Below are 24,959 nucleotides of genomic sequence, written 5' to 3' on the forward strand. Positions count from 1 at the left end.
GGTAAAAAATATATTATTTAATTTCTTCTGATGTAACCTGAGCTCATGCACTTATTTTTGACAACTGATGATGAAAGAAATAATGTTTATTTGTTTGGTAGAAGAATAATCTTCTTTATTTTAAGTTTCCCATTCAGAAAATAGCTGCGTATATGGTGTTTGCAGGGATATGGCTATCCAGGTGGGTCGGGTGGGTGACCAAGGAGGTGTTTGCCTTTCCCTAGCACGTACCCTGTGGCAGGGGGTGGGCAGCCCAGCTCCGGGTTGAACAGCACCTCTCCGCCTCCCATCCCAACTTTGCAGGTGTATCTGCCCTTGGACTCAAAGCCCTGTTGTAGCACATCTACTTTTGCTGCTGCCTTCAGTAGTTGCGATGGGTCAGACTGATAAAGCCTAACAACAGCATTTTAATCGCTGTTCTTTCCATGTAACCTGTAGAAATGTCTTCTGGTCATTCATTGCTATTGTACCCAAGGTGCAAGCTGGCTATTGCTTTAATTTGTGGAAAAATGTTGAGCATAAAGGAATGCTTCCTGGCCGCTCCTAGCTCCCTCTCTTGTGGGGTGGAGAGTCTGTGAGTTGGGACAGCATAATGCAGCCTAATGTTCATCCTGGCCTCCTCTTGTTCTCAGAGAAATAATCCTGCAGTCCCTTGTGGGTCTTACTTCCACCGCTATGCCTTATCCCAGCTGGCAGGACCAGTCCAACCGTGCAGTCCCCAGGGAGCCTGCATCTCTGCAGAATAGCTATTCATTTACATACGGATGCGTTGACTTGTTCACCTCCGCTAGGTGTTGAGCTCCGAGAAGTGTGGTGGCACCTGGGATGGTGCAGCTGCTGGTCTTCTGTCAGGCTGGGTTCGTGGCCAAAGGGTCAAGTCTCCCATTAGGAGACAGTATTTTGGGTTGCTTCCCTGAACGATGGCTGCTTGTGAGTGGCATTAAAATATGTCTTACCTGAGCAATTTGTGGCTTTGTATCATCATAAAAAAAGTTACCCTTGAGGGCCAAGTTCTGCTAGACTTCTTGACTGTGGCATTTATTTTAGTTCAGGAGTGTTCCTAATTACTTGAATATGGCTACTAACAGGGAAGTTGGTGCTATTCTCTGTTAATCACATTTGCAGATGCTACCACTATATTTTTGGGGTTCAACTCATAGCTACTGTGCCATTGGAAATAAGGTCCTCAGGCATGTTTTAAGAAACCATCCCATTCTGGATACTGTTTCCAGGGAGTCCATTTGTAATTTCAAGTGACCTGTGCAAGATGCCTCTCTTTATTACTGCATTTGAAATATTTTGTCCCCACTGAATATATGTTGTTAAGCACCTTAATGCCTATCTATCATCTGAAGCATTTGGCTTATCATGCTAAATCTCGGATGAGGAGCAAATGAGTATAGGTTGAAATGTTATGGATTCAGATAGCCTATTCCTCTCCTTTTTGCAAATTAGCTTCCCAAGTGGATGCTTTAGGTTGCTGCGCATTATTTTCCTCAACATATGATTTTCTTTGTGCTCACATAAATTAGAAATTGATTTCATAATTCTCTGCATTCAGTAGGCTGCTTTGAATAAGAATATAGTAAAAGAATAATTAATTACTTAAAATATAAGGTTATCCTGCTGGAAAAGGTGATTTAAGAGAAGTAGATGATTGCGTGTAAGGCAAATTCATTTACTGAAACAAAGCCACTGGTGCTAGTCAGTTTATATGTATCAGCTAAATGAAATTACCTTTTGCAGTTTAGGCCTCAAATCATGACTTTTAACACAATCAAAACTGTATTAGTGGCCTTTTGCCAAATTATGTGTATTTTCCTATGAAAGATCATCACAAAAAGATCAGAAATATAACTAGAACTGTAAACACAATACTGCAGTGTACATATACTTATTTTTAAAATTTTGTACAGGCTAATAAAAGAATTTATGCAATTTTGGGGCAGTTTATCTGTAAAAGTAGTGCACTATCCTAAAATTTTTATGCTTTCTGGGTCAGATGATCATTAAATCAGTTTTTTATTAATAGCTTTGGAAAGTTACCCTGAAAAGCTACTCCAGTGCTTCTCATTTAGTAGGAAGGAGTGTACAAATCAACAGAGCTGATAGTGTGTTACAGTTGGTTAGAGTTGTGCATTTCAGCATACTCCATTTCTTCCAACACAAGATCAGGTTTTGAATACAGAAAAATGAATATATTTTTCACAATTCTAACTCATCAACTAACATATTCTTAGTTTAGGCTAGGATTTTCAAAAATGTCCATGAAGGATTTGGTCACACACCTCACCTGATTCAGTGTTGCCGAGGAAGTATAACCTTTCCAGGCACTTTTGAGAACACAGAGTAGATTTTTGTAATGAAACATTTGCCTTACGTAAAAGCTGAATGGAACACAAGGGCTAACCGTCTGTAATGGATCTAACAGGAACGCTGCTCTTCTTAGATTTGTGCGGGTTACTATATAATGTTAATTTAAAATGCGTGACAATGTTTGCATTATTTGCATAGAACATGAGAATATTGAGCTAACTATTCAATGTATGATATTTTAGTAAAGTATTTTGTTACCACAGTTTTGTGTGTTCACTTATCTTTTCGGTTGTGAATGTATTAACATTTTGGGATGTACTCAAGTTAGGAGGCTTGCTCTTTTTCCAGTTAAAATGAATAGAATTATAGAATCATAGAATCATAGAATCATTTAGGTTGGAAAGGACCTTTAAGATCATCAAGTCCAACCGTTAACTTAGCACCGCCAAGTCCACCACTAAACCATGTCCCTAAGCGCCTCATCTACACAACTTTTAAATTCCTCCAAGGATGGGGACTCAACCACTTCCCTGGGCAGCCTGTGCCAATGTTTGACAACCCTTTCAGTGAAGAAATTTTTCCTAATATCCAATCTAAACCTCCCCTGGCACAACTTGAGGCTGTTTTCTCTCATCCTATGGCTTGTTACTTGGGAGAAGAGACCAACACCCACCTCGCTACAACCTCTTTTCAGGTAGTTGTAGAGAGCGATGAGGTCTCCCCTCAGCCTCCTTTTCTCCAGGCTAAACAACCCCAGTTCCCTCAGCCGCTCCTCATAAGACTTGTTCTCCAGACCCTTCACCAGCTTCATTGCCCTTCTCTGGACACGCTCCAGCACCTCAATGTCCTTCTTGTAGTGAGGGGCCCAAAACTGAACACAGTATTCGAGGTGCGGCCTCACCAGTGCCGAGTACAGGGGCATGATCACTTCCCTACTCCTGCTGGCCACACTGTTTCTGATACAGGCCAGGATGCTATTGGCCTTCTTGGCCGCCTGGGCACGCTGCCAGCTCATGTTCAGCCAGCTGTCAACCAGCACCCCCAGGTCCTTTTCTGCTGGGCAGCTTTCCAGCCACTCTTCCCCAAGCCTGTAGCGCTGCATGGGGTTGTTGTGGCCAAAGTGCAGGACCCGGCACTTGGCCTTGTTGAATCTGAATCTGTTGAATTTTCTCCCCTTCTCTAAAATGCCTTAGTATGTACATCCTAAAATGACTGCTTGGTTCCTCTTCCTAAGGCAAATACATAATTCCCATAAAAGAGAAAGAGATCAAGAATGGGGGTGCTTTCCCAAGTATTAAGCATGCAATCCTGCCACAGTAGCCAGTCTTGCCATTAACGATCTACACATGCTACACCTTGAAGTCAAAGGCATCTTAAAACAAAACCTTATAAACAGGCGGTGACCTGAATTCAGAAAGTTTTTTACAAATGACGAGAGTGTCAAGTGCAAGATTGTTAAAACCATAGCAAGGGAATTGATAAAAGACAATTTTAACCACAGTTGATACCTTCTGGAAGATCAAGATCCAACCTGAAATGGTTTTGCCTGTGTCACCATCGCCAGCACTGTTTGACTGTGGCTGACTAGCATGCTCCTTGGGACCTGGAAGCGCAGTGCTGTTCCCCTATCACTTAAAAGGGAAATGTCAAATAACTGAAGGCAGTCTGATCGTTTGTCAACCACAAGTAGTTATGAACTAAAAAACATAACTAGAAAAGGTCTCCCTTACTACCTTTACCTTTTGTTTTATCTTTTTCCCTCGCTTACCTTTCTGGTGTATTTTGCTTGTTTGTTTGCATCTGGACTTAAATTCATTAGTTCATTCCACCAATATATTTCCAAAAGTATCTACAAATATTATCACACTAGATAGAGGAAAGCATCTGAGTGACAGGACTTAGATATACGCAGTGCATAGGAGATCCAGCCTGAAAAAACAGACTTGAATTTGCACATGTTCCGGCTGAGCAAATAGAGATTTTTTCAAAGCCTAGTAATAGAGTGGTTTTAAGGCTATCCTTCTAAAAAGTTTGCTCAAGTACATTTTCACTGAAAAATGTAATTGGACAATTTCAATTGTTGAGAAATAACCTTGTTGTTGCCTTACATTTCACAAATTCAAAAATGCATTATTTTTGTGGAAAAAAATAATCCAAGTCCCTTCTTAGAATCTCTCCAACTGAACCATGTACACAATATCCCTTATGTTCAGCTACTGACCTAACCTGACCTCATTTAATTTATGACTTTGGGTGCAGGGATGGAGGCCCATGTAATCAGCTTCCTGTTCTTTTGTCACCAAAAGCACTTAGAAATCACAGCCGCTCTTACGCTTACAAACCGTCAGCATACAGCTGTAGGCGCAGAATGTCATAAATTAGTTATGCAGTGTGATTTACACCTCCAGCTTGTAGATCTTCCAGGCAGCAATATTCCCTTCATGTTTAATTTAATTGTTATTGCTGGAACAGCAGTTGTAAGTAAATGTTTGACTCCAGTACATAAAGGGACCTGCAGCTTTTACATGTGCTTCTCCTAGTAAAGGTTCAACTAGGGAATAAAAAAGAAGATTGAGCTGAGCTGGGAGGCAGGAGTAGGAGTGAGCCACGGTGTGCGTGCGTAATGCAGCCTGCTCCTGCTGGGGGTGAGGAGGTGGCAGGATAGCAGCGCTTGTTGCTGGCAGGGAGAGCTCGGTGCTGTGGGCGAGGGTGTGCAATGCACCTCTGCGCTCACCTGCTCCCCCCCAGCCCGTTTTGGGGATCCCAACCCCTTATGCTGAGGCCAAAGCCTGCATGCCTTGCACATATAAATCAAGTGGCAGGAGGTTTGCTGCTGGAGGCCACAGTAACTGAGCGATATCACCTTCTCCAGCTTTACTGAAGAAAGTGCTGCATGGGATAGGGGAGAAGAGGAGACTGGAAACTTTAGCCTATAAACATATCAGTCTTCACTGTATTCTTGAGATCTTTCAATACTCACCAGTTCCCTAAGCTTTTAGGGAATGTTATTTTATATAAGAGTGTGGCAAAGGAAATAGCTTAATATAAAGTTTACTGCTCCTCTGTAAGAGAAAGCCAAAATACAGCAGTGATCACGAGCATTTCCATTACTCTGCCACATAAAGAGAAGTAGAATATCTGCAACCATCTCTACCAGGAACTTATGTTCCCTTACTGCACAAGGGCAGCTTTCAGTCACAGACTCCATATCACAGGTACAGTGCATGTACAGTACATTTATTTCTAAGAAAAAAATCCTGCCATTTCTACTTGGTGATCTGGACTGAATGCCCAAAGGGAGGAGTAAGATGTCAGTCATAAGGATGCATTTAATGAAAATGCAAATGAGACACAGCTTTTCCAATATAATGCCTACTTTTATGATGATAATCTGCTCTCTCATCATTGCGGTATCAGTTTGGATCATGCCTGCAGGTCACTTAGGGAATATTCATTGGTATTCTATTTTCAGAGGTGTAAGTATTAATGTTTCCCATAACTGGCAACCTTGCAAAATCACCTGGAAAGAAAGACAAGGGGTATAGTTTCATACTCCCATGGTAGTTTTCCTGGCATTATCAGGAAAGTCCCATGGGATTTGGAGCCCTGGGCATAGTGCTTGTGTGTGCGTATCACTGACAAGGCTTGTGCACTGTTAATCTGACATGTCCAGAGCTGGACTTAACGTGCACTGGCTGATAGGTGTTGAGCGCACCAGTTCTAAAGGAGCTCTGGATAGATTTGCACTTTGCCTGAACTCCTTGAAGAATCTGGCTGTGCATATAAAGCTCAGGAGGAAGTCTAAAATCATGACCCTAAGCAATAATGAAAAATGTAATAGTGATTATAATGAGTGTAGAGCATGATGTTTACTTTTTCTTGGCACGTTATCGTACATTGAAAAGTTCCTCAGAATAAACTGAATGATAACCAGACCAATTAAGCTAACTGTTTGGACCAGAGACAAAACATTTCTAAAGCTAAAGAAAATGTTGCCAGGGGAACTGATGTACTAGAGCACTAAAAATTTCCTTCTTAGGTTTACACTCCTCCTAACAGCACCAAAGCTGCATATTCTTTCATTCTGTGATAAACTTTCTTACTTACTTATTGTTGCCTGGACTCCATGATGAATGTCTTCATCTGCATTCCCTGAATTATGACATTTTCATTTCACCAGCTACAACTCCTCACCGATTTCAGTGCTGAAGAGGAGGAATGCACCTGCCAAAGGGGAAACATGGAATGCGGTTCAGAAGGAGTGCGGGCAGGAAAGTACTGGAGAACTACATTCCAGTTGTGCAGATTTATTAACGCCAAATAAAAACTGCAAGGATATTCATGCAAATAAAGTGTTTAATCCTGTGGCCTCCTGTGTGTGAAAGTCCGGAAGAAGATTATAGCCAAAGCTTTCCTCATTAAGGGCCCACAGCAATTCTTCACAGAGTTATGGCTTTATAATAACCTGCAAGAGAACACTGAAGAAAAAACTCTGAACAAAAAAAATCAGATGAGCTATATTGGTGTTAGGAGGTTTCTGAGGAGTTACCCAGGCCTCAATTCACAGTAGCATCACTTCATGAATCTTTAGGTCAAGACAAAGATGACCTGCCTTCCTAGGAAGGAGATAAAACAGGATTCCTCAGATCAACATGAAACATTTTCTGTTGGTGGGATTGGTCTCAGCTAACTTTTGCAGCCTAAAACAGCACGTCCAGTCTAACCCAGTCTTTCAGACTACTCGGTAGTCAAAATAATGAGGCAGGCCTAACCAAAGGGTGGCAAATCTTGCCTGCCTTAGACCCTCATGTCAGGATAGGTGAAGCATCATCTGGTAGTGCTTTTATATCTTTAATGACTACAGAAAAAATCCTTGATAAATAGTCTAGGATAGATGCCTGTGTCTTAGCTGGCTAGCAGTAGCTGAGGAGGGGGTACTGCATGCTGTGTATGGTTACTGGTATTCATAAGGATTGCAGCTCCTCTGGAAATGCCCCCACAGCCCCACTTTGCATCACGTCATCTATTCAATGGGGTTGTCACAGGATACCGTCAGTATCTTTCAGATAATTAATGTATCTGTCCAGTAATTCTTTTTTGTTCACTCAGCAAACCATTTGCTACAAACTGAGGTTTCTTTTAAAATATGGAGACAAACATTACACTACTGTGTGCAACAGAGGGACATTTGGGGTATCCTAATTTTTCACATAAATATATATATATGTAGTAGACAGCAAGGACCCCAGCTTTTGCTGAGTCTTCACTGAGCTTGATGTTGAAAGCAGAAACGGGTCTCCGGAGTTCTCATACCCTACAAAGTGGAAACAAGGTGGGGGAAAATGCATCTCAATAGTCACAGAGGTAATAAAAAGAGGCAATGGCATGGCCCTGTTATTTCTAGAGCTTTTTCTCTAGTGCATTTGGGTCCTGATTAAGGAGAAATGTGAACCAAAACTTAAAACTGTGATGAGTCTTCAATACATAAACAGATTAATGAAAAGATTTTAAAAAGTAAAGCTTGTGAGAGAAGGAGAGGGATCTCTGTATCTCACTTGACTTCTATAGCTAACTCTAATAAAATCTGTTTTGAACGAGAAACGTGCCTTTCAGAGCACCAAATATTTTGGCAAACAGTAGAGGAAAGGTGTAAGAGCATGAAAGAAAAAAGGAGGCAGAGTTGAAAAAGTTATGGTTTAACATCTCTTTGGCCTGATCAGCTACTAGAGAGAAGAGTCCTGTAGGTGTCAAGATAGAGACAGCTAATTCAGTCACTAGGTCAGCTTGTCTCCTACCTTAGCCTTTTCTAGATATTTCAATTCTCCTGTTCTTCACTAGAGAAAAGAACATTTATTTTTTAATAAGGAGTCATTTCTCAAAGTCTTTGTAATGTTCAAACCCCTTTTCAAGCCAGTTTCCATGGGGAAATGAAGAATTTTATTCCTGTTTCTAGCACTGACCTCAAATCAGCTTTAACGTTGTATTTGTAAGTGTCTCTCCTCTGCTATTTTAATGCTCGCATCCTCTGATCGTATTTTCTTCGACTCAACTGAATAAGCTAACGTACAGCATGGAAGTGTAGGGACTGGTGGTTTCCCCTGCTGCATTCTCACTCATTAGAAGTAATTTACAAATGAAAGTGTCTAAATGCTCTTCATTTGCCATCATGACAATTTGTCCAAAGTTCCTGTGAGAAAAAAATAATTACACTTACAGCCACAATGACAGTGACAGAAGGCTTCACTAAGCGACTGTCAGAAAGTCCATTTCAGTTGGACCTTCTTGTGTGGGTTTGCACAGCAAGCTCTATAGACATATGTTTCAGACTAACACACCCTAGAACAAAAAGTGTTGAGGGTTGCTCCAGCAGTTTACACAGTCTACACACCACACAGAAGAAATTCTATGGTGTGCAAAAAAGTTTGGAAGGGTTGGGGGAAAAAAAAGGGGGCAAAAATCCTCCTACTCACAGGCAGAAGAAAAAGGAAGAATTGGAAAGAAGTGTCTAGAGAAACTGGAGTGGGAGGTAGAAATCTGCCTGGTATGCAGGCTGATGATTCACAAAATGATTTTCCATTTGCATCAGGCTGGCAAACTTAGGACCTGATCTTTTGAACAGTCATGAGCATGGGTAGTCTTGTACATGCACGATGTTCTCAGTGGTTGGGGATTTGGACACTTTGCCATGCTGTGTGATGTCTTATCCCACGCACATCCTAACCAATGCCAATGGTTGTATTCATCACATTAGCTCAGTTAATTAGGAAAGTTGAAGTAGGGAAGGAACTAACAAGGGCAGTGAGAAATAATTAATAAAATATTAATACATGTGTTGGTTGTCTAAGCAGCCCCAGGGAAAAAAAAGGACATTTGAATCCAGTCACTGTGTACCAGATTCACCCAGGAGGATTTCAGCTGATGAAGCCAAGCCAGTAAGTGTGTGGGTGGAGGTGACAGGTGCTCTCCTGATGACTCCCACTGGGGTCAGATCCAGAGCAGGATGTAAACATGGTGGATGCTCTAGGCCACAATGCACCCAGTTCCTGCTGTGGGCTTCAGCCTGTCCTCTCTACGTTGAGGGGATGGGAATGAAATGCCTGTGACTGGGGCCAGCAGAGTGGTATATGCATCTTTATGTGCGTACACGTTTAAGGATATGGCTAATCTACAGACCATGACAGACTGCAGTGTGTTAAACTGATAGCTGATCAGCCTGTGATTAGTTAGTGTTTTAACAACAGCTGTAGCACAGGTGCAGCAACATGACATCCAAAGTGACATTGATAAGCTTGAGGACTGGGCCAAAAGAAGCTTCTTGAAATCCAGTGTGAAGAAGCACAAAGTCCTGCAGATCAGATGAAACAACCCTGAGGTATAGGCTGCAGTGGTACCACCTAAGTGACAGTGGGTAGAAAGCTTGACTTCTTGAGAAAATTTCTTGAGACCTGGGTGAAATGAACACCAGGATAACTACAAACCAACAATGCCCTCTCACCGCAAATATGGCAAACCAGGTACTAGGCCACATTCAGAGAAGTGTTGCCAGCAAATGCAGAGAAGCTATTATTCTCCTCTACTAGGCAAATCTGGAAATCTGTGTGTGGTTTTGTGTCCCTCAGTTCAAGTTGGATGTAGAGAAGCTAGAGAGGGTCCAGTGGCAGGACATCAAGGGTCTAGAGCACAGCACTGGTGAGGAGATGCTGAGGGAGCAAGGCTTTAGTCGGGCAGAGAAGAGGTTAAGGGGTGATCTAATAGCTGCTTAAATCTACCTGAAGAGCAACTACAAAGATGACAGAGCCAATCTCTTCTCAGTAGTGCCAAATGATAGTTTTGTAGAAGTTTTAAAAGCGGTTCTTACCCTTTCCAAAGCATTTTTACGAAGAGTTATCATTATTAAATCAAGCTGAAAATCCAGGCAATCCATTTTAACTTTCTGCACTTTTCCTACTTACCAGTAGGAAGTAACCAGAAACGAATCTTATTAGATGTTTTCCCTTTTCTTCCTCTAGCTTTATTTGGATGGAAATCAAACTACACATAGAAGGTATTTCAAGAATACTGTTATGAAAGTAGGGCTGTTGGTTGAACAACAGTGTGAGATTTTAGACTTAAAAAAAAGGGATGTTTGGAAAAGCAAGGAAACAAAAAGAAAAAATTATAACTGGTCAAAAAACTTCCTGCAGGCTTCATAGCTTCTTTTTTTTTTTTTTTTTAAACAAGTCAGGGTGATATTTTTTCTAATAAAGCAAAGTTCCTGAAATTAACTTTGGAAATTGATCAAAATTCCCCAAACAGACTGTTTCATTTCCCTTTGCTGAACTGAACCTTTTCATTTTGAGTCAGCATGGCATTAATTTCTACTTGCTAGAACAGTTACCATGCTTAGTAGGAAATATAGTTCAGGAAAGTCATATGTCCCTTTATGATTTAAGCTTCCCGGCAGATGGATTCATCATAAAAATCTCCTGATGTGTCACATCAGTTCAACTCACTGATCAACGATGGCGTAATGCGAAGGATGCTGTTCAGCTCTCAGAGGAAGGCAAAAGCTGCAGCCACTGAAAGAGCATCTCTCATGAGGCATACGGCAGCTTTGGTGAGCACACACAATTGCCAAAGTGGCAGGAAAAGGTGTGATTTAACTGAGCAAACAAACACAAAATATTTCAGAATTAAATGAAATGATTTAATGAACATTTTCCTGACGTAACATAAAAAATTCCCCAAAATAAAAACTGAAAGGAGGAAAAGAATATGAAAATAAAAAAGGAAAAAAAAAAGAACACTTGGGGACTGTATTTTCCATTAAAAGATGGAAAACCAATTCAGTTTTCTCACCAACTGCTTATAAAGTTGCACTTCACAGTAAGGGCCCATTTTGCCAGGGCCCTGAGGGCACCAGTGGGCCTCACCCTCCCTCGGCGGCCCCCCAGGGCTCTCCCACCCTGCCCACAGCCCAGGGCCCCACATCAGCCACCTGGGGCTGTTGGCCCCTGCCCCAGCGATGCCTCAGCCTGCCCCGTCCCTGCCTCTGGCCCTGTCCCCTGGCTGGGCCCCTTGGCACCATGTCGTGGCCTTGCCTCCAGCCTTGTCCCCAGCCTCGTCTCCTTCAGCTCTTGACTGGACCCCCTGGACAGACCCTGGCCCTGGCTCAGCCCCTCACCCTGTCAGGGGCTGCTGATGGACCCCAACACCCCCGGCTGAGGGTGACAGCGCCTGTTGGTGAGGGCACGACCGGCGCAGGGCCCGCGGGCGGGTGCTTCTGCTCTCTCCCGTGTTGCCTGCAGCCCTGTAACAGTGGGACGAGCTCCAGCCTTGGCCCGGGGCACCAACACACTCACCTGCGCAGTTATAAACTGGGGAAAATAAATCCTGTGCCTCCTGTTGCGTCCTGGCAAGGCGACGTGGCCGTCCTCTGTGAGACGTCAGGCGGCAGCACCCATCCAGCTTTTCAGGTTGGGACGGTGTGAAGTTTGCTCCTGCGTGTGTGTCATCGGCTGTGCCTTACTTCCTGCTGCAGGACCGGTTAAATATTAACACAGCAATAGGCGTATTTGGGCGGGAGGAAGGGGACAGGCAATCCTTACCTCACCGTATCGCGGGGACAATGTCGGGGTGAGTACCTGCCCTGGGGGCCGGCGACTGAGAGGCGGAAAAGGTTGGTGCTCCTTCCCCGTAGCACCTCGGGCAGCCGGCCCTGCCACCTGAGGGAGGTTTCCTCGGGGCGAGGAGGATAGGGCTGGCCTGGGGCTCCTCGCTTTGAACACCGACGGTCTCCTCCTGTGTCCCCCGGGCAGAGGGTGTAAGCGGGCCTGTCATCAAAGGGCAAGCGGTGGGAGACACCCTCTCGGCACCTGGGGAAGTGATCCAGGTAACCTCTCCGGAGCCTTTCGCTTCCCAGCAGAAGGAGCTGGCGGCTGAAAGATAATTTAACCCTCTCCCCTGCTCCTGCCTCAGCAGGGAAGCCTGCCCTGGGCCAGCAGCAGTGGGGTGAGCAGGGGCGTTTTGCAGCCCCCATCTCCTGCTGTGCTTCCCGACCTTTGGGGTGGGTGTCCCCTGCATCGCGGGGTGCCCAAAGTATCCGAGCCCCGCTCCGTGCCAGGCTGGATCCAGCTGCTGCTCCTTTAGGGCAATATTATCGATATTATCCCCTTGCCTCTGGCGCGGATGCCGGAGCTGGTAGGCTCAGAGCCATGCATGGCAGTGCTGGTGATGCGAGTCGCCCCATGTACCTGCGGAGAAGGTGAAAAGCAGCTCAGGCCAAACCCCAGGTATTTAATTCATCGGCCAAAATATCCTGTTTCATCTGGGGATCGGGTGATATTTCCTGGCCCTTTGAAAGTCCATTTTGAAATGAAGTAAAGCAAAACAGTATAGATTATTTCCTTTCCTGTCTCGCTTTACTTCACCCCAAGCTATTTACTGATTTTGGCCTGAATTTCGGCATAAGATTCTAGCAATTTTATTCTTCTCCATAAAATTTCGCTCAGCTCAGCTTGCGCTGGTGCAGCTGGATTTGTAAGTGGAGGTATGAAGGCTGCTGCTCTGGCCGGCGGGGACCTCGCTAGGCCTGTAGATCCTGCCTGGGATCACAGCTTCCTGGAAAAGGACATGGCCCTGACTTTTGGATTTGTTTCCTGGTGCTTTACTTGGGCTGTTTCACTTCATATGACAGATAATACTAACTCTTAAAAACTACTGACTGATTTGTGTACGTGCTGAGAGCTATCACAGTGACAGAGCAAGGAGAAATCCTTCCAAGCTGTGCATGGTGACCCTCCCGCCCCTGCTGCCTGCTGGGGACGCCTCCACATACGAAACGTGGAGGTGAGAAAAAACCAAAACCTTTCAAAATGCACCGGGCAAACCCAAACCAGCCTACAAACTAGCCCCCCTCCCAACATGCATATGAAGAAATCAGCACACAGGTTCGGCTTAAAACATTGATTAGTTGACAGGGCTTGACTGAAAGCTTGCTAAACGAGAAAACGCAGAGCAAGCTGCCAACTGAGCCGGTCAGGTCACAACTGCTGCAGTAAACTCAGCGAGCCCCCTTGCCTAAAGCACCGAGCAGTGAACAGAGCTCCGATATAGCTTGATGCTGCAGCTGAACATGTTTGGAAAGACAGCAGAAATGTTTTTTGTTGGTTGCAGTGGTGCAGCGGGCAGGGAAGGTCTGGGCGCGGGGCATTCCTCCCACACGGGGACCCTGTGAGAGGCACTGCCACCCACCCCTGTGCCATCCCACCACCGCTGCTTTCACAAAAGCCCTGCTGGGAATTAATGCAGGGTCTTCACACAAAACTGCAAAAGGAACTGCTTGCTTAAGGGCAGCAAAACAGCCAGGCCAGGGCTTTTGTGTTTTGTGCTTTGGTGTGGTTTTGGTTTTAGTGAAAGGGCGGTTAAAAAAGTATGCTTGTTACAGGAAACTCAGGGTATCTCTGCGGTGATACTAGTATTTATGCATTGCACAGATCTGCCACAAAGAACACCCCTGAAATCTAAAACACTTTCCTGACAAGAAACTTGGGCTGGCCACAAAACCACATCCTTTGACCCGAGTCCCTTTCATGAAGGCAAGCTTCAGTTTCCCAGCTGAGACGTTTGTAAACCAAGCAGTGCAGTCAAACTCTCTCCCACATAGTTTGAGGGGGAGGAGAAGAATATCACACAAGTGAATCACGAATGCTGGAAAAGCAGGAAATGCAGAAGTAAGCTCTGTATCTTATCTCTGACCATGGTGGAGAACTGGTGGTGTTTTATTTTGGGGTGTAAGAGGCACTCTCAGGTTCAGAGAAATAATTCTGGGGACACTCTTTGCACTAGCAGCCTTTCTGAGCGCTCAGTCTGAGGAGCTGGGAGGAGATTTTGTGTTTCTCATCCTTGCCCCAGGGCAGGTGAGATGGAGAGGCCAGGGTGGCAGGAGCTGTTCCTCCCGGCTGTGGTGGCCCCTGTGCGGCAAGGGCCTGATGGGACCGCCGCAGCAGTGATGGTACCAGGCTCTGCCTGGAAAAGTATGAATAGGAATCCTAGTTTTGGAGTAAAGCACACAGAAAGACATCAAAACAAACTTTCTGGGTGTAGCAGTGCATTAGGATATATTCCCGCTTCCTCTCCCGAAGGCTGCCTGGCACAGGAGGCATCGGTTTCCCGAGGTGGGGGTAACAACCCCTCCGTATGGAGGTCTGCTCCCCTCCGACCCCAAGGGAGCAGCTGGCGCCCTGCGCAGTTGCCCTGCATGACAGTAAGTGATGGAGCACAGGGTTCATTAGTCTGCCATGACGCCGCCGGCGGCACGGATGGTGCTCCCACAATACACATGCAATTGCAGGGAGCTTAGATAATTATTTTTCCCAGCTGCTCATGATTAACTTTGATGATGCAGATGGAGCTCCCCTGACACAGTCAATCCTGAAGCAGTAGTGTTGTAATAGCCAGGAGGGACTCAGGGCATGAGAGATGCAAGGTCCATAGGGGCAGGTTTCTCTGCTGAAGAAAGCTCCTCTACTTGTTTTGAAACAGTTGTTTTGAGAAAAGATACTGGTCTCCTTCCAAACCCTCCCTCATTTAATCTTCTCCCCTTGTTGGTAATACAGGTCACATAAAGTCACATTTTATCACAGGACGCAAAGCAGCAGCTCATTACCGAGTTTCTTGATAAGTTCTGTCCTTCAGCTTCTTCTCAAGTATGCAGTGACCGCCGGTGGCTTTCTGCCTTAGGGACCAGGAGAGAATGCTCCAATGGAGAGGTTCCAGCAACTCATTTTAATTCCTCTCATCTTAGCTGCCTCGCTACCAGGTAGGACACATTCATAACCTGTGAAATGAGCCACTGTGGACAAAATGTGTGAACTAATTTTGAAGCTGTGTAAATGACAATTACTGGTGATATCAGATTGAACAGTCAGTCCCAAAGGGGCATTATTTAAAATGTTTGAAATGGTTAAGTTTGCATTTCAAGCCTGAATGATCTGATGGCTTAGAGTGGGCTTCAGTATGCATAAGTGAGCAGTGGATGGGGTGGGGAGGAGGTGGGGAGGCTGTCCTCTCTCACGTCCAGTGAGCAGGGGTCTCCCACTTATTTCTCCCTCTCCTTGTGCTCTTCTTCCTCCTGTCTATTTGGGAATGCTTTTGAGGGGGCATCTGTAGAGAACTCAATATCAGCAGCTGATTTTGCTTCCAGAAATATGTGCAAGTTATCATTTTGCTAGTTTGCCTCCAATTTACATTTCACATGCCTGAGTTTCAAAATGAATTCAGATAAAAGGTGGTGGCAGAGCTTTAAAGAAAATGTGAATATAAAGTGACTGGTTGGGTAATGGACACAAGGCTGATTTTTTTTTTTTTTTATTATAGTCTAGCTGGGGTTTTAACAGGCTCTGAAAGGAGAGAGCTGCAGTGGGATGAGAGGGAAGGTACTGTCATGGCTTAATAATTGGTGAAAGGAAACACCATGCAGGAATAAACAGTGAGTTTTCTGAGCAGAGTGGTGTTCCCAGTGGAGTTGCACAGGGATGTGTGGTTTTCAACAAGCTCTTAAACAACCTAGTGAAGAGGAGTGAACTGTGAGGTGGCAGACTTTGCAGGTGGTGCAGAATTACTTAGGGCAGCCAAATCCAAAAAGAGTCTAGGAAGATTTGCCAGAAAATGTCACGATGCCAAGTGAGTAAGTAATAAAGGAGCAGAAAACATTCAATGCAAAGCATGACTTAACTGAAGATGTCTGGTGGGGGAAAAGAATAGATATCTTGGAAAGAGAGTAAATTGCTGAAAAAGAGAGAAAATTTCACCACTTGGTGTCTTCAACAGGGGAAATAGAATGAAACATGGCATTATATAAATCTGCAGAAAACATATCTTGAATACTGGATGTTTTGTTAGCCCTTCCATTTCAAAAAGGACATATTACGTCTGAGAAAGGTATAAAGTGTGACAGAGGTGATCAAAGGTATGAGGAGGCCTTCATTAGACTGGGATGTTTTTCTGCTTGTGAAAAAGAAGAAATAGTAAAGATTTATTAAAATAATTAATTATATGGACGTGAATGGTGAAATGGTTTTTCACAATTTCCATAACAAAAAGAAGAAGTGGCAACCAGTAAAACTATCAGAAAGAAGGTTTAAGGCAAACCAAAGAATGTACTTTTCCTCACAGTATGTAATTAAACAGTAAAGCTCATGGTCACTGGATATGGGGGATACCAAATTACGAACAGGCTGAAAGAAGCTAGAAACAAATATCATGGAGGGTAGATCCACAGGTGCAGATGCAATCATTGGCTCTGGAAGTCAGTAGATCTCTTATTTTTGGACACTGAGAAGTTATAACAAGGAAGTCTCAATTTTTATTTTTTCTGTTTCTTGCACTGTCTTCCTAAGCTTCCAGAGCAGAGTACTACGTGTTTGAGAGGGTTTCTGTTACCCTTCACTAATGATTTTAGTCAAGCACCCCTGCAATGGGTGTTTTATTGCCCCACCTGCAAGCTGTACTGGGGTAGCAGGCATTGCCCACACTGTGTGGGGCAGCCATGGGAGCACACCCCAAAGCAGAGACAAAAAGTGTGTTGTGGAGAGTCAAGTGTTGCTCTTGAAGGAAGTATTGCTGCTCTCAGGATACCAGGAGTCACAAGGCTGAGTGGTGTGGCTAGGCTGCTGAGATGGCTGCGTGGCACAGCCAGTTTGAGCATCCCCGTGGATGGGCACAGCATGCTCTTTGGCAGCAATAGTATTGCAGACCACAGAGCTGACGTGCAGTGCAGGGTCCCAGCCTGCTGCCAGGATATTGGTGGTGGTGCTGCTGCAGTAATCCCAGCCTGGGGACCCTCACCACTAGAGGCAAGAGGCAGTGCAGGAGGAGAGGAGGAGTAGTCCAGCAGCAGAGCCAGGAGAGGCTGCAAAGGACAGCTGTCAAACAGTGAGTAAGAGAAAAGATGGGAAGACACACTTGTGTTCCTGTGGAGAGGTTTGTATGCAGGTGGGTGGAAATTTTGGTTTTCAAAAAGCTCAGCTTCTGGGTTGTTGGTTTTTGAAATAAACTGAAGATGTGCTGAAAAAAAATCTTACCAAATCCAAAACAATTTATTGCAGAGCTGTTGCTAGAGCAGTGGGCCAGCGATGAGGCAGGAAAGGCGGAAGGCAAGGTGGGGTGAGCAGGAGACTACAGAAAGAATGAAAAGAAAAACAAATTTAAAACAGACTGGAAGGAAAAAAATGTGGAAATCCAAACAGAAATAGCAGAGAAGGAAGGGAGGAAGACAGAGACTAGACACAAAACCTGAAAGATAAAAGGCAGGGTTTATGGAAGGGCGATATGAGTATAGAGGGGGAGATTATTCTGAAATACGATAATGAGGCTGAAAGAAAAGGAATCATTATGGCAAAAGGATAAGTCCATCCTGTCCTTCACTGCACTGCATCCAAATTGGTCACTTATAAAAGAGGAAAGAAAGTCAGCAGAGGAGAGGAGGGAAGGAAAAGAAGGTAGCCATGTCTCGATGCCCTTGTTGCTGAAACCTTCAGCATGAAAAACATGCTGAACAACCCCAAGGCTGAGAGAGTTGGGGTTGTTCAGCCTAGAGAAGAGAAGGCTTTGGGGAGACCTTATTGCAGCCTATCAGTACTTAAAGGGGGCTTCTAAGAAAGATGGCAGCAAACTTTTTAGCAGGGCCTGTTGCGACAGGACAAGGGGGAATGGCTTTAAACTAAAGGGGGGTAGATTTAGACTAGATATAAGGAAGACATTTTTTACGCTGAGGGTGGTGAGACACTGGCACAGGTTGCCCAGAGAGGTGGTGGCTGCCCCATCCCTGGAAACATTCAAGGTCAGGCTGGACGGGGCTCTGGGCAACCTGATCTAGTTGAAGATGTCCTTGCCCATGGCAGGGGGGTTGGACTAGATGACCTTTAGAGGTCCCTTCCAACCCAAACTATTCTATGATTCTATGATTCTATGAAAAAGTGGTCCTTTAAAGTTAGTTCAAGTGAGGAAGAAAAAACATCGGTGACAAATGGCAAGGGTAGTTTTCTGGCAAATGAGGTTCCCTCAGTGCAGGTTTCATCCAGGGAACGAGATGCATTTTTGTTTCTTCAAAGCCCCCAGTGATGTGACAGTGAATTTGTGTGACAGAGGAGGGAATAAGCAGCTCATAAAGGGGTTGGTATATACTGCATGCTGTTGGGAAGGACTGAGCACCTGAAGTACCATAAATACTTACCAGTTTAAGCAAACTTTCACCACTGGTGACTGCTTTATAAACATTTAGTGATGTGCCTCAAAGAAGGTGTCCTAACTCAGCTTTGTTCTTCAAAAATCTAGGGGTAATGCAATATCATGAAGACAGCCTAACATTTCCCTATTGCAAAGATGGTATTTGCCTGGGTGGGATTCCTCATTGCTTGTGTGTGGGGAAGCAGATGTTAAACCAGCTGTGAAAAGCAGAACATGTAATTCCTGTAAAGTGCAATGACAGTCTAGCCTGAGGCCTTAATTTGTCTTAAAGCAACCATCTGCAAGGTATTTTTAAGCAGTATGTAAATGAAACTAGCACTAAAATTTTCTCCTTAGTGCAAGAAGCAAGGCCCAGCAAAAGGACTCACAGCACTGACTTAAAGCACTGGTAACTGGGTTTAGATCCCATTTCTGTCATGAATGTCCTCTTTGACCTTACACGAGTTACTTTATCAGTGTTTGTACGTGGATTGGACAGTGGAACGCACTGTTGGTTCAGGACTCCATGTTCTATTGCAGGATAAAAAATAAAAGCAAAAAGATAAAGAGGTAAAGTTAAAACCACCAAAAATGTTTTGGCAGCAGGTGGAGAGGTTCATGAAGCTCCTTTTTTGGTTGTGCTGGGGCTTTACTTAGATCTAAATGGAGGCAAGGCTGTGCTATGTCCCACCCCTCAGTTCTCCTGCTGCCCATAGGATCCCCATACAGGGCTTATGGACCTGTTCCCTAGCTCACAGAAGTCAGAGAAAGCCCGTCTATTGCTTCAGCAGATGTGGTTGGTGGAAGAAGATGTAGATCCTACCTTACCCATGGACTGATTAAAAAATATTATATTAGATAAATGAAGGAATAACTCATACCTACCTGCCTATACTGTCCTGACTGTCTGAAGAAAACAAAAGCAATATCAGCCATGTATTTTTAGAGCTGATGATCACTGATTATTCACGTTTAGGGATAAATTTCAAGACTATAATGGAACTCACAGACATGATCTCATAGCAAATGATTAATTAACAGCTAGCAGTGTACTGAAAGTCACATCATTTATTCAGAGCCGTGGCAAACCACGGCTCCTTAAGAAAGTAAAGTGTTTGCACAGGCATAGAAATAAATTACAAATGCACAGAGATCAGTTTGCATTAAGAGCAGTGTGGATAAGTATTGCAGCTCCTGTTTCATGAGCAACTAAATGCATTTTGGTGTTAAGTCTAAGGAATTTTGCTCATGGCTGTGTCTATCATCATGGTAGCTGTTTATCTCCACTTCAACCGGTCAGGAAGAATTCAAACAAAGTGTAAAAATCAAAAAACTCAGCACAGGAACATGTTATAGACACCACAGATGTACAGGGAGTAGTATTGTAAAGGCTGGCTACAACATGAGTCAAGAAAAAATAGGTAATTCAAAGACATGTTTGAGCTTAGGACAGTGTCTCAACCTTGGTAACACAAGTTATGAATAGAAATCATGACAACTAGATGTTGAATATCAGGGAAGAGAGCCATATTATGTGACAAATGGTCTCACTAGAATGCACTTCATCAGTGCACGTTCATGAGAAAACTCGTAGCTCTGTAAATGATGCCATCCACAGATATGTGGCCAATCCCTAACATTCAGAACTGACAAATAGAAAAGAGAGGAAATAAAGCAACATATTAAGGTATGCACATAGATTTGATTGCTGAGTTCGCCTTCAAGCTGTTTCATGTTTTCAAGCATTTCAGTTCACCTTTACAAGTCTGAAGAGAGCTTTGAATAAATGCTACTGGAAAAAATGAGCCATTTAAGTTGAACAGAAATATGCTTTACTGTATCTTATCTGGCTTTATTAACTATCAGTGGAAGTAAAGTTTGCTTTTCATTTAATGTTTTATTGCTCACACACAGATATACTTTGGAGAATGAGGTGCATGGCAGAGGTAACATAACCCAGGAAGGTGGAAAATTTTTGTAAAGGTTTTTGTAAACATGGGAGAACTCAGAGTCAGTCATACAAAGAACCAGGGAGAGCTAGGTTTGCATAATCCTGCAAAACAAAGAATGAAGAGGCTCTTGTCTGTAAATACATGCGGCGGGTGGGAGGAAAGAGAGGAGCTATTTATATTAAAGAACAATTCTTGGCACAAACCTGGTTAGATATACACTGCCTAGGACTAAATGTGAGCTGGGAATTAGAGAATGATGTTGACATTGGAGCAATGAGATTACAGACCCTATGCCCTGGGTCTGTTCACAAAGGCTCTGGTTGCAACATTGTAACTGAGATTGGGCTCTGTTTCCATTTATAAAACTACCAAGCATCTCTTTTGTGTGAAACAATACAGCATAGCCTCCTTTACTCACATCAGATTTTGACTGAATGAAAGATGAATTTTTCAATAAATTATAATTAATCTATAAATGAATAAACTACCCAAAATGTACAAAACCTGGTTGAATGAAACCTTTAAAAATCACTTCATTGTCCCGAATACTCTTAGCAAGGCAGCAATGGCCATTTCAGACTTTCTTTCTCCCGGAAAATAATTGAACACACATGCTCAGGCCAAATTTGCAGACACAGGGTCTTAATTAGACTGCTATGGAGTGTAGTATCTAATTGCTGCAATTATGCAGACTATAGCCTGAATCGTTAGGGGTAGCACTGGCAGTCCTGGTGCTTCTCAGCGTGAACGTTTCCCAGTAAGTGATGAAAAACTCACTGGTGAGGTAGATTTCACTGGCAGGACTGCTTGGTCTGCAGAGAGCTTGTGAAATCTCCATCCTTGGAGATATTCAAAATTTGACTTGACAAGGCCCTGTGCAAACGGCATAACTGTGAAGTTAGCACTGCTTGGAGCAGAGAGTTGGACTAGAGATTCCCTGGGGTCCCTTGCCACCGAAACCTTTCAATGCCCCCATCAAAGAGTAACTCTGTCACAGTGAGGTGCAAGTAAGCACTAGGCCGAAAGGGAGCAGACCCGAGCTTAGAGGCAGGTGAAGTGACGATAGCAGCTGTGTGGGATGAGAAAGAGCTGTGCCTGGTGGGATGTGTGCAGAGCATGGACAGTCCCCTGAGATGAACCTCGGTGACAGCAGAGCCTGCGATGGCAGGCCCCTCCCTCCCCCTCCACTTCACCTGCAACCAGCAAGGCTGTGGGTGGCACTGACTTAGTGAAGTGACTGGCTTATGAGAGCGTACCATTTTGGGCTCCCCAGTACAGGAAAGGCATTCATAAACTGGAGCGAGTTCAGTAGAGGGCCACCAAGATGGTAGTGGGCTGGAGCACTTGCCCTGTGAGGAGCAGCTGACAGAGCAGGGCTTGTTCAGCCTGAAGAAGAGATGGCAGCGGGGTCTCTAATGGCAGCCTGCCAGTACCTGCAAGGAGGTTGTCAAGAAAATGGAGCCAGGCTCTTCACAGTGGTGAATGGCAAGAGGACGAGAGACAACAGGCATATGTTGAAACAAAAGAGGTTCAGAGCGGAGAAAAGGAAAAGCTTTTCCCCCATGAGGACAGTCAGGCAGTGGAGCAGGTTGCCCAGAGAAGCTGTACAGTCTCCATCCTTGGAGGTTTTCAAGCCCTGACTGGATAAAGCCACGAGCAACCAGGTCCAACCTCAGAACCAATCCTGCTTTATCAGATGGGCTGGACTGGAGACCTCCTGAGGTCACTTCCAACCTGAATTACTCTATGGCCATTTAGTCAGCTACTCCTCCTTGAAAGGCATCAATAGTACCTCTGCCTTTGCTCTACTGCACATGGACATAGCCTACTCTGGAGAACTGAGCCAAAATCCAAAGGGATTCACAAAGAACAAAGACCCAGAGAAGCAGGTTCCTGATTTCATACAACACTGCTCTCTCAAGTCCTGTTCCCTAAGACGTCAACCAAATAATCTGGGTTGTTCTTACAGTTTGAAGTTTTGACCCTCATGAAGACTAGGGTAGTGATGTTCCATCTCTGAGAAATACTTTAAAATTTCCCACCTTCAAAATAGCACCCATTTCCTCTAGCTATTTCAGGGACTGAAGTCACAGCTGCTGCTCTGAAAAAAAGGTCTCTGCCTTCATCCTTCCTTCACTTTCTGCTTGGTAGAAGCGAGTGCTTCTGCCTTCCCACGCGCAGTGGATCCACCATCTGCCTGGGCAACAGCTGCACATTCATTCCTCTGAGGGCAACGGGAGGCCCTGGGTCTGTTGAGGAGGAAAGGAAAACAGAATGCCTTCATTAGAAATGAGCTTTCAGTTCTGAAGAATAGTAGCCAAAATTCATACTACCTTTTAAGGAGAAAAACTCATGAATTACAGCAGCTCTGGCTAACAGAAAGCCTGAGAAGGTGGGGAAGGATGTATGTGATGCACGCATGAGAAATAAGGGAAGAGGCAGATGAATAGGGGAAAGAGCATGGAAGGATATATTCTGAGGCTGCAAAAAATCAGTGGCAATCTGAGGTATGGAAAAGGGACCAGTTACATACTCCTTTATTTATTTAAAGTCTAGACAACTCATGTATTTTCCTATTTAAAAGTGGAACCTTTTTCTTTCAGCAAAATGATAAGTGAGCTTTTTAGTGAATCACTGAAAAGAGAAAGTTAGTTGATTTTGGAGTGGGAGGAGGAGAGACCAAAAATCAAATGCATCTTTAAAGAAAACCATTTAATCTAACCTGGAGCTGAAAGATTAGATTGTACATCTCCATCTCTGTACTGGTTAAGATCTTTTAACCTATATAAACCTGTACTTCTTGGGTTTGTAATGATTGGCTTGGGGATCCATTATAACAATGTAGCATTTGACCACTGTTTACTGCTGTGGGATTAACATTACTCGGTTGCAATTTCAATTCACCATACATATCTTTTGAGTACTTACTGACAGGCATTACAGAAAATGAGACAATAATCTTTTCCTGAAAGTATCAGGTGCTGATGACTGTCAGAGGTCAAGTGCCAGCTCAGCTGAATCAACAGTCTTTCCTGATACATGACTAAGTGCTTAATACCCCGGTGTTCCTAGTGAATAACACTATTTGAACCCGGGCGCCTGGCTTTTTAGCCTTAAATTGCTGGCAGTAAAAATTAAGTTAAAGGCCTTTGGTGGTGGTTTTGTATATGTATTTACAGACTGTGTTTTTTAATTCCTTCCAGGTCGTGGCTTTTGTTACTCTATTATAAATGGCCCTACTAATGCAACAGTCCTTGTTGGTTCAGAAGCCCGCTTTAATTGCACTCTGTCGGTGGGATGGGTAATTCTCATTTGGCTGTCCAATGGAAATCCTGTCCTCACTGTCATCAATTCTCAAGGAGCTGTTGAAACATCAGACCGCTTCACCTCTCAAAATTATACCAGTAGCAATGGGTTTACCTCGGAGCTGATCATCCACAACACACAGCTGAGTGACTCTGGAAAAATTGAATGCAGCATCCAGCAACTTAGTGAGAGCAGCTTTGCATTTCTTTCTGTTCAAGGTGCGTATAGCCATCAATAGAAAGCTATTTTATTATACGGCACTTAAAGGAATCCTCTGATGCCTTGCCCAAATTATCCCTGCGAAGGAGTACATGCTCTCATTTACCATCCTTTGCCTCCTGTCCTCCTTGTCTTAATTTTACTGTCAAAGCAGGTTTCAGAGTCACATTCAGAGGGCCATTAACAAAGTTTTGAACTGCCCTTGTTTTTTCCTGTTACATCTCTTATTTATTGGATTGCATTAAAGTGCCTGAAGGCTATATCAGGCCCACCAGCAGTCAGTCAAAAACGATCTTTTGGCTAGAAACGGTATGGATCTTTGTACACAAACCTTCTGCTGTCTTTAGGGCAGATCTCCCTCCTGATTTCTGACTCAGGAATCAGTCTGTATCCAGCTTATTTGAGTTTGATTTAACAGCGTGTAGAAGTAATGAGACACAAAGCGGTAGTCGTCATATGATTGTTGCTGCAAGCTACCATTTCCAAGGAACAAAAAGTTCCTGTGTATCAAGCCCCTGTGTATGAGACCTCTTCCTCCTCTCTGAAGCATCAGTAGTGACAGAGTGCAGCCAGTAAAGCAAGATCTACCAGACACTATCCACTTTCAAAGAGATGCTCCATGTAATGAGAACATCTCATCATCTACCCGTAAACCTTTCCTGATAAAACCCAAGCATATTTAAAATTTAGAGAGAAACACTGTTATTTCATTATGTTGTCCTTCAGCTGGAAATATATCAGGAAGGCTAAAAAGTATAATTTCCTGCTTTTTATTGGAAAGGTACTGAAAGCCGAGACTTGTGCTTTAGACATACTGGACAATGTGTCTGTGAAGTTGCAATATCTGTAGTTTATATTATGCATACGGTATATCTGTGTTAATAATGATTGTTTTTAAATTCATGTCTCAAGGCATAGCTAATTTTGGGCAGCAAGATAAGATTTAAAACTATCAGCAGG

At 43.9% G+C, this 24,959-nt stretch overlaps 1 protein-coding gene across 1 annotated transcript in view; it reads left to right on the plus strand.

Moving 5' to 3' along the window:
- Positions 1 to 15,057: 15,057 nt before the first annotated feature.
- The window catches only part of IGSF5 (immunoglobulin superfamily, member 5), a 24,425-nt gene continuing 14,523 nt past the window's right edge, over positions 15,058 to 24,959 (plus strand). Inside the window, exons 1-2 of the mRNA XM_009328034.1 lie at positions 15,058 to 15,115; positions 23,678 to 23,998. Of these exons, the coding sequence (XP_009326309.1) occupies positions 15,058 to 15,115; positions 23,678 to 23,998 (379 nt within the window). The remainder of the gene's footprint in view (positions 15,116 to 23,677; positions 23,999 to 24,959) is intronic.

Source organism: Pygoscelis adeliae, unplaced genomic scaffold, assembly GCF_000699105.1.
Source record: "Pygoscelis adeliae isolate BGI_AS28 unplaced genomic scaffold, ASM69910v1 Scaffold154, whole genome shotgun sequence".
NCBI lineage: Eukaryota > Metazoa > Chordata > Aves > Sphenisciformes > Spheniscidae > Pygoscelis > Pygoscelis adeliae.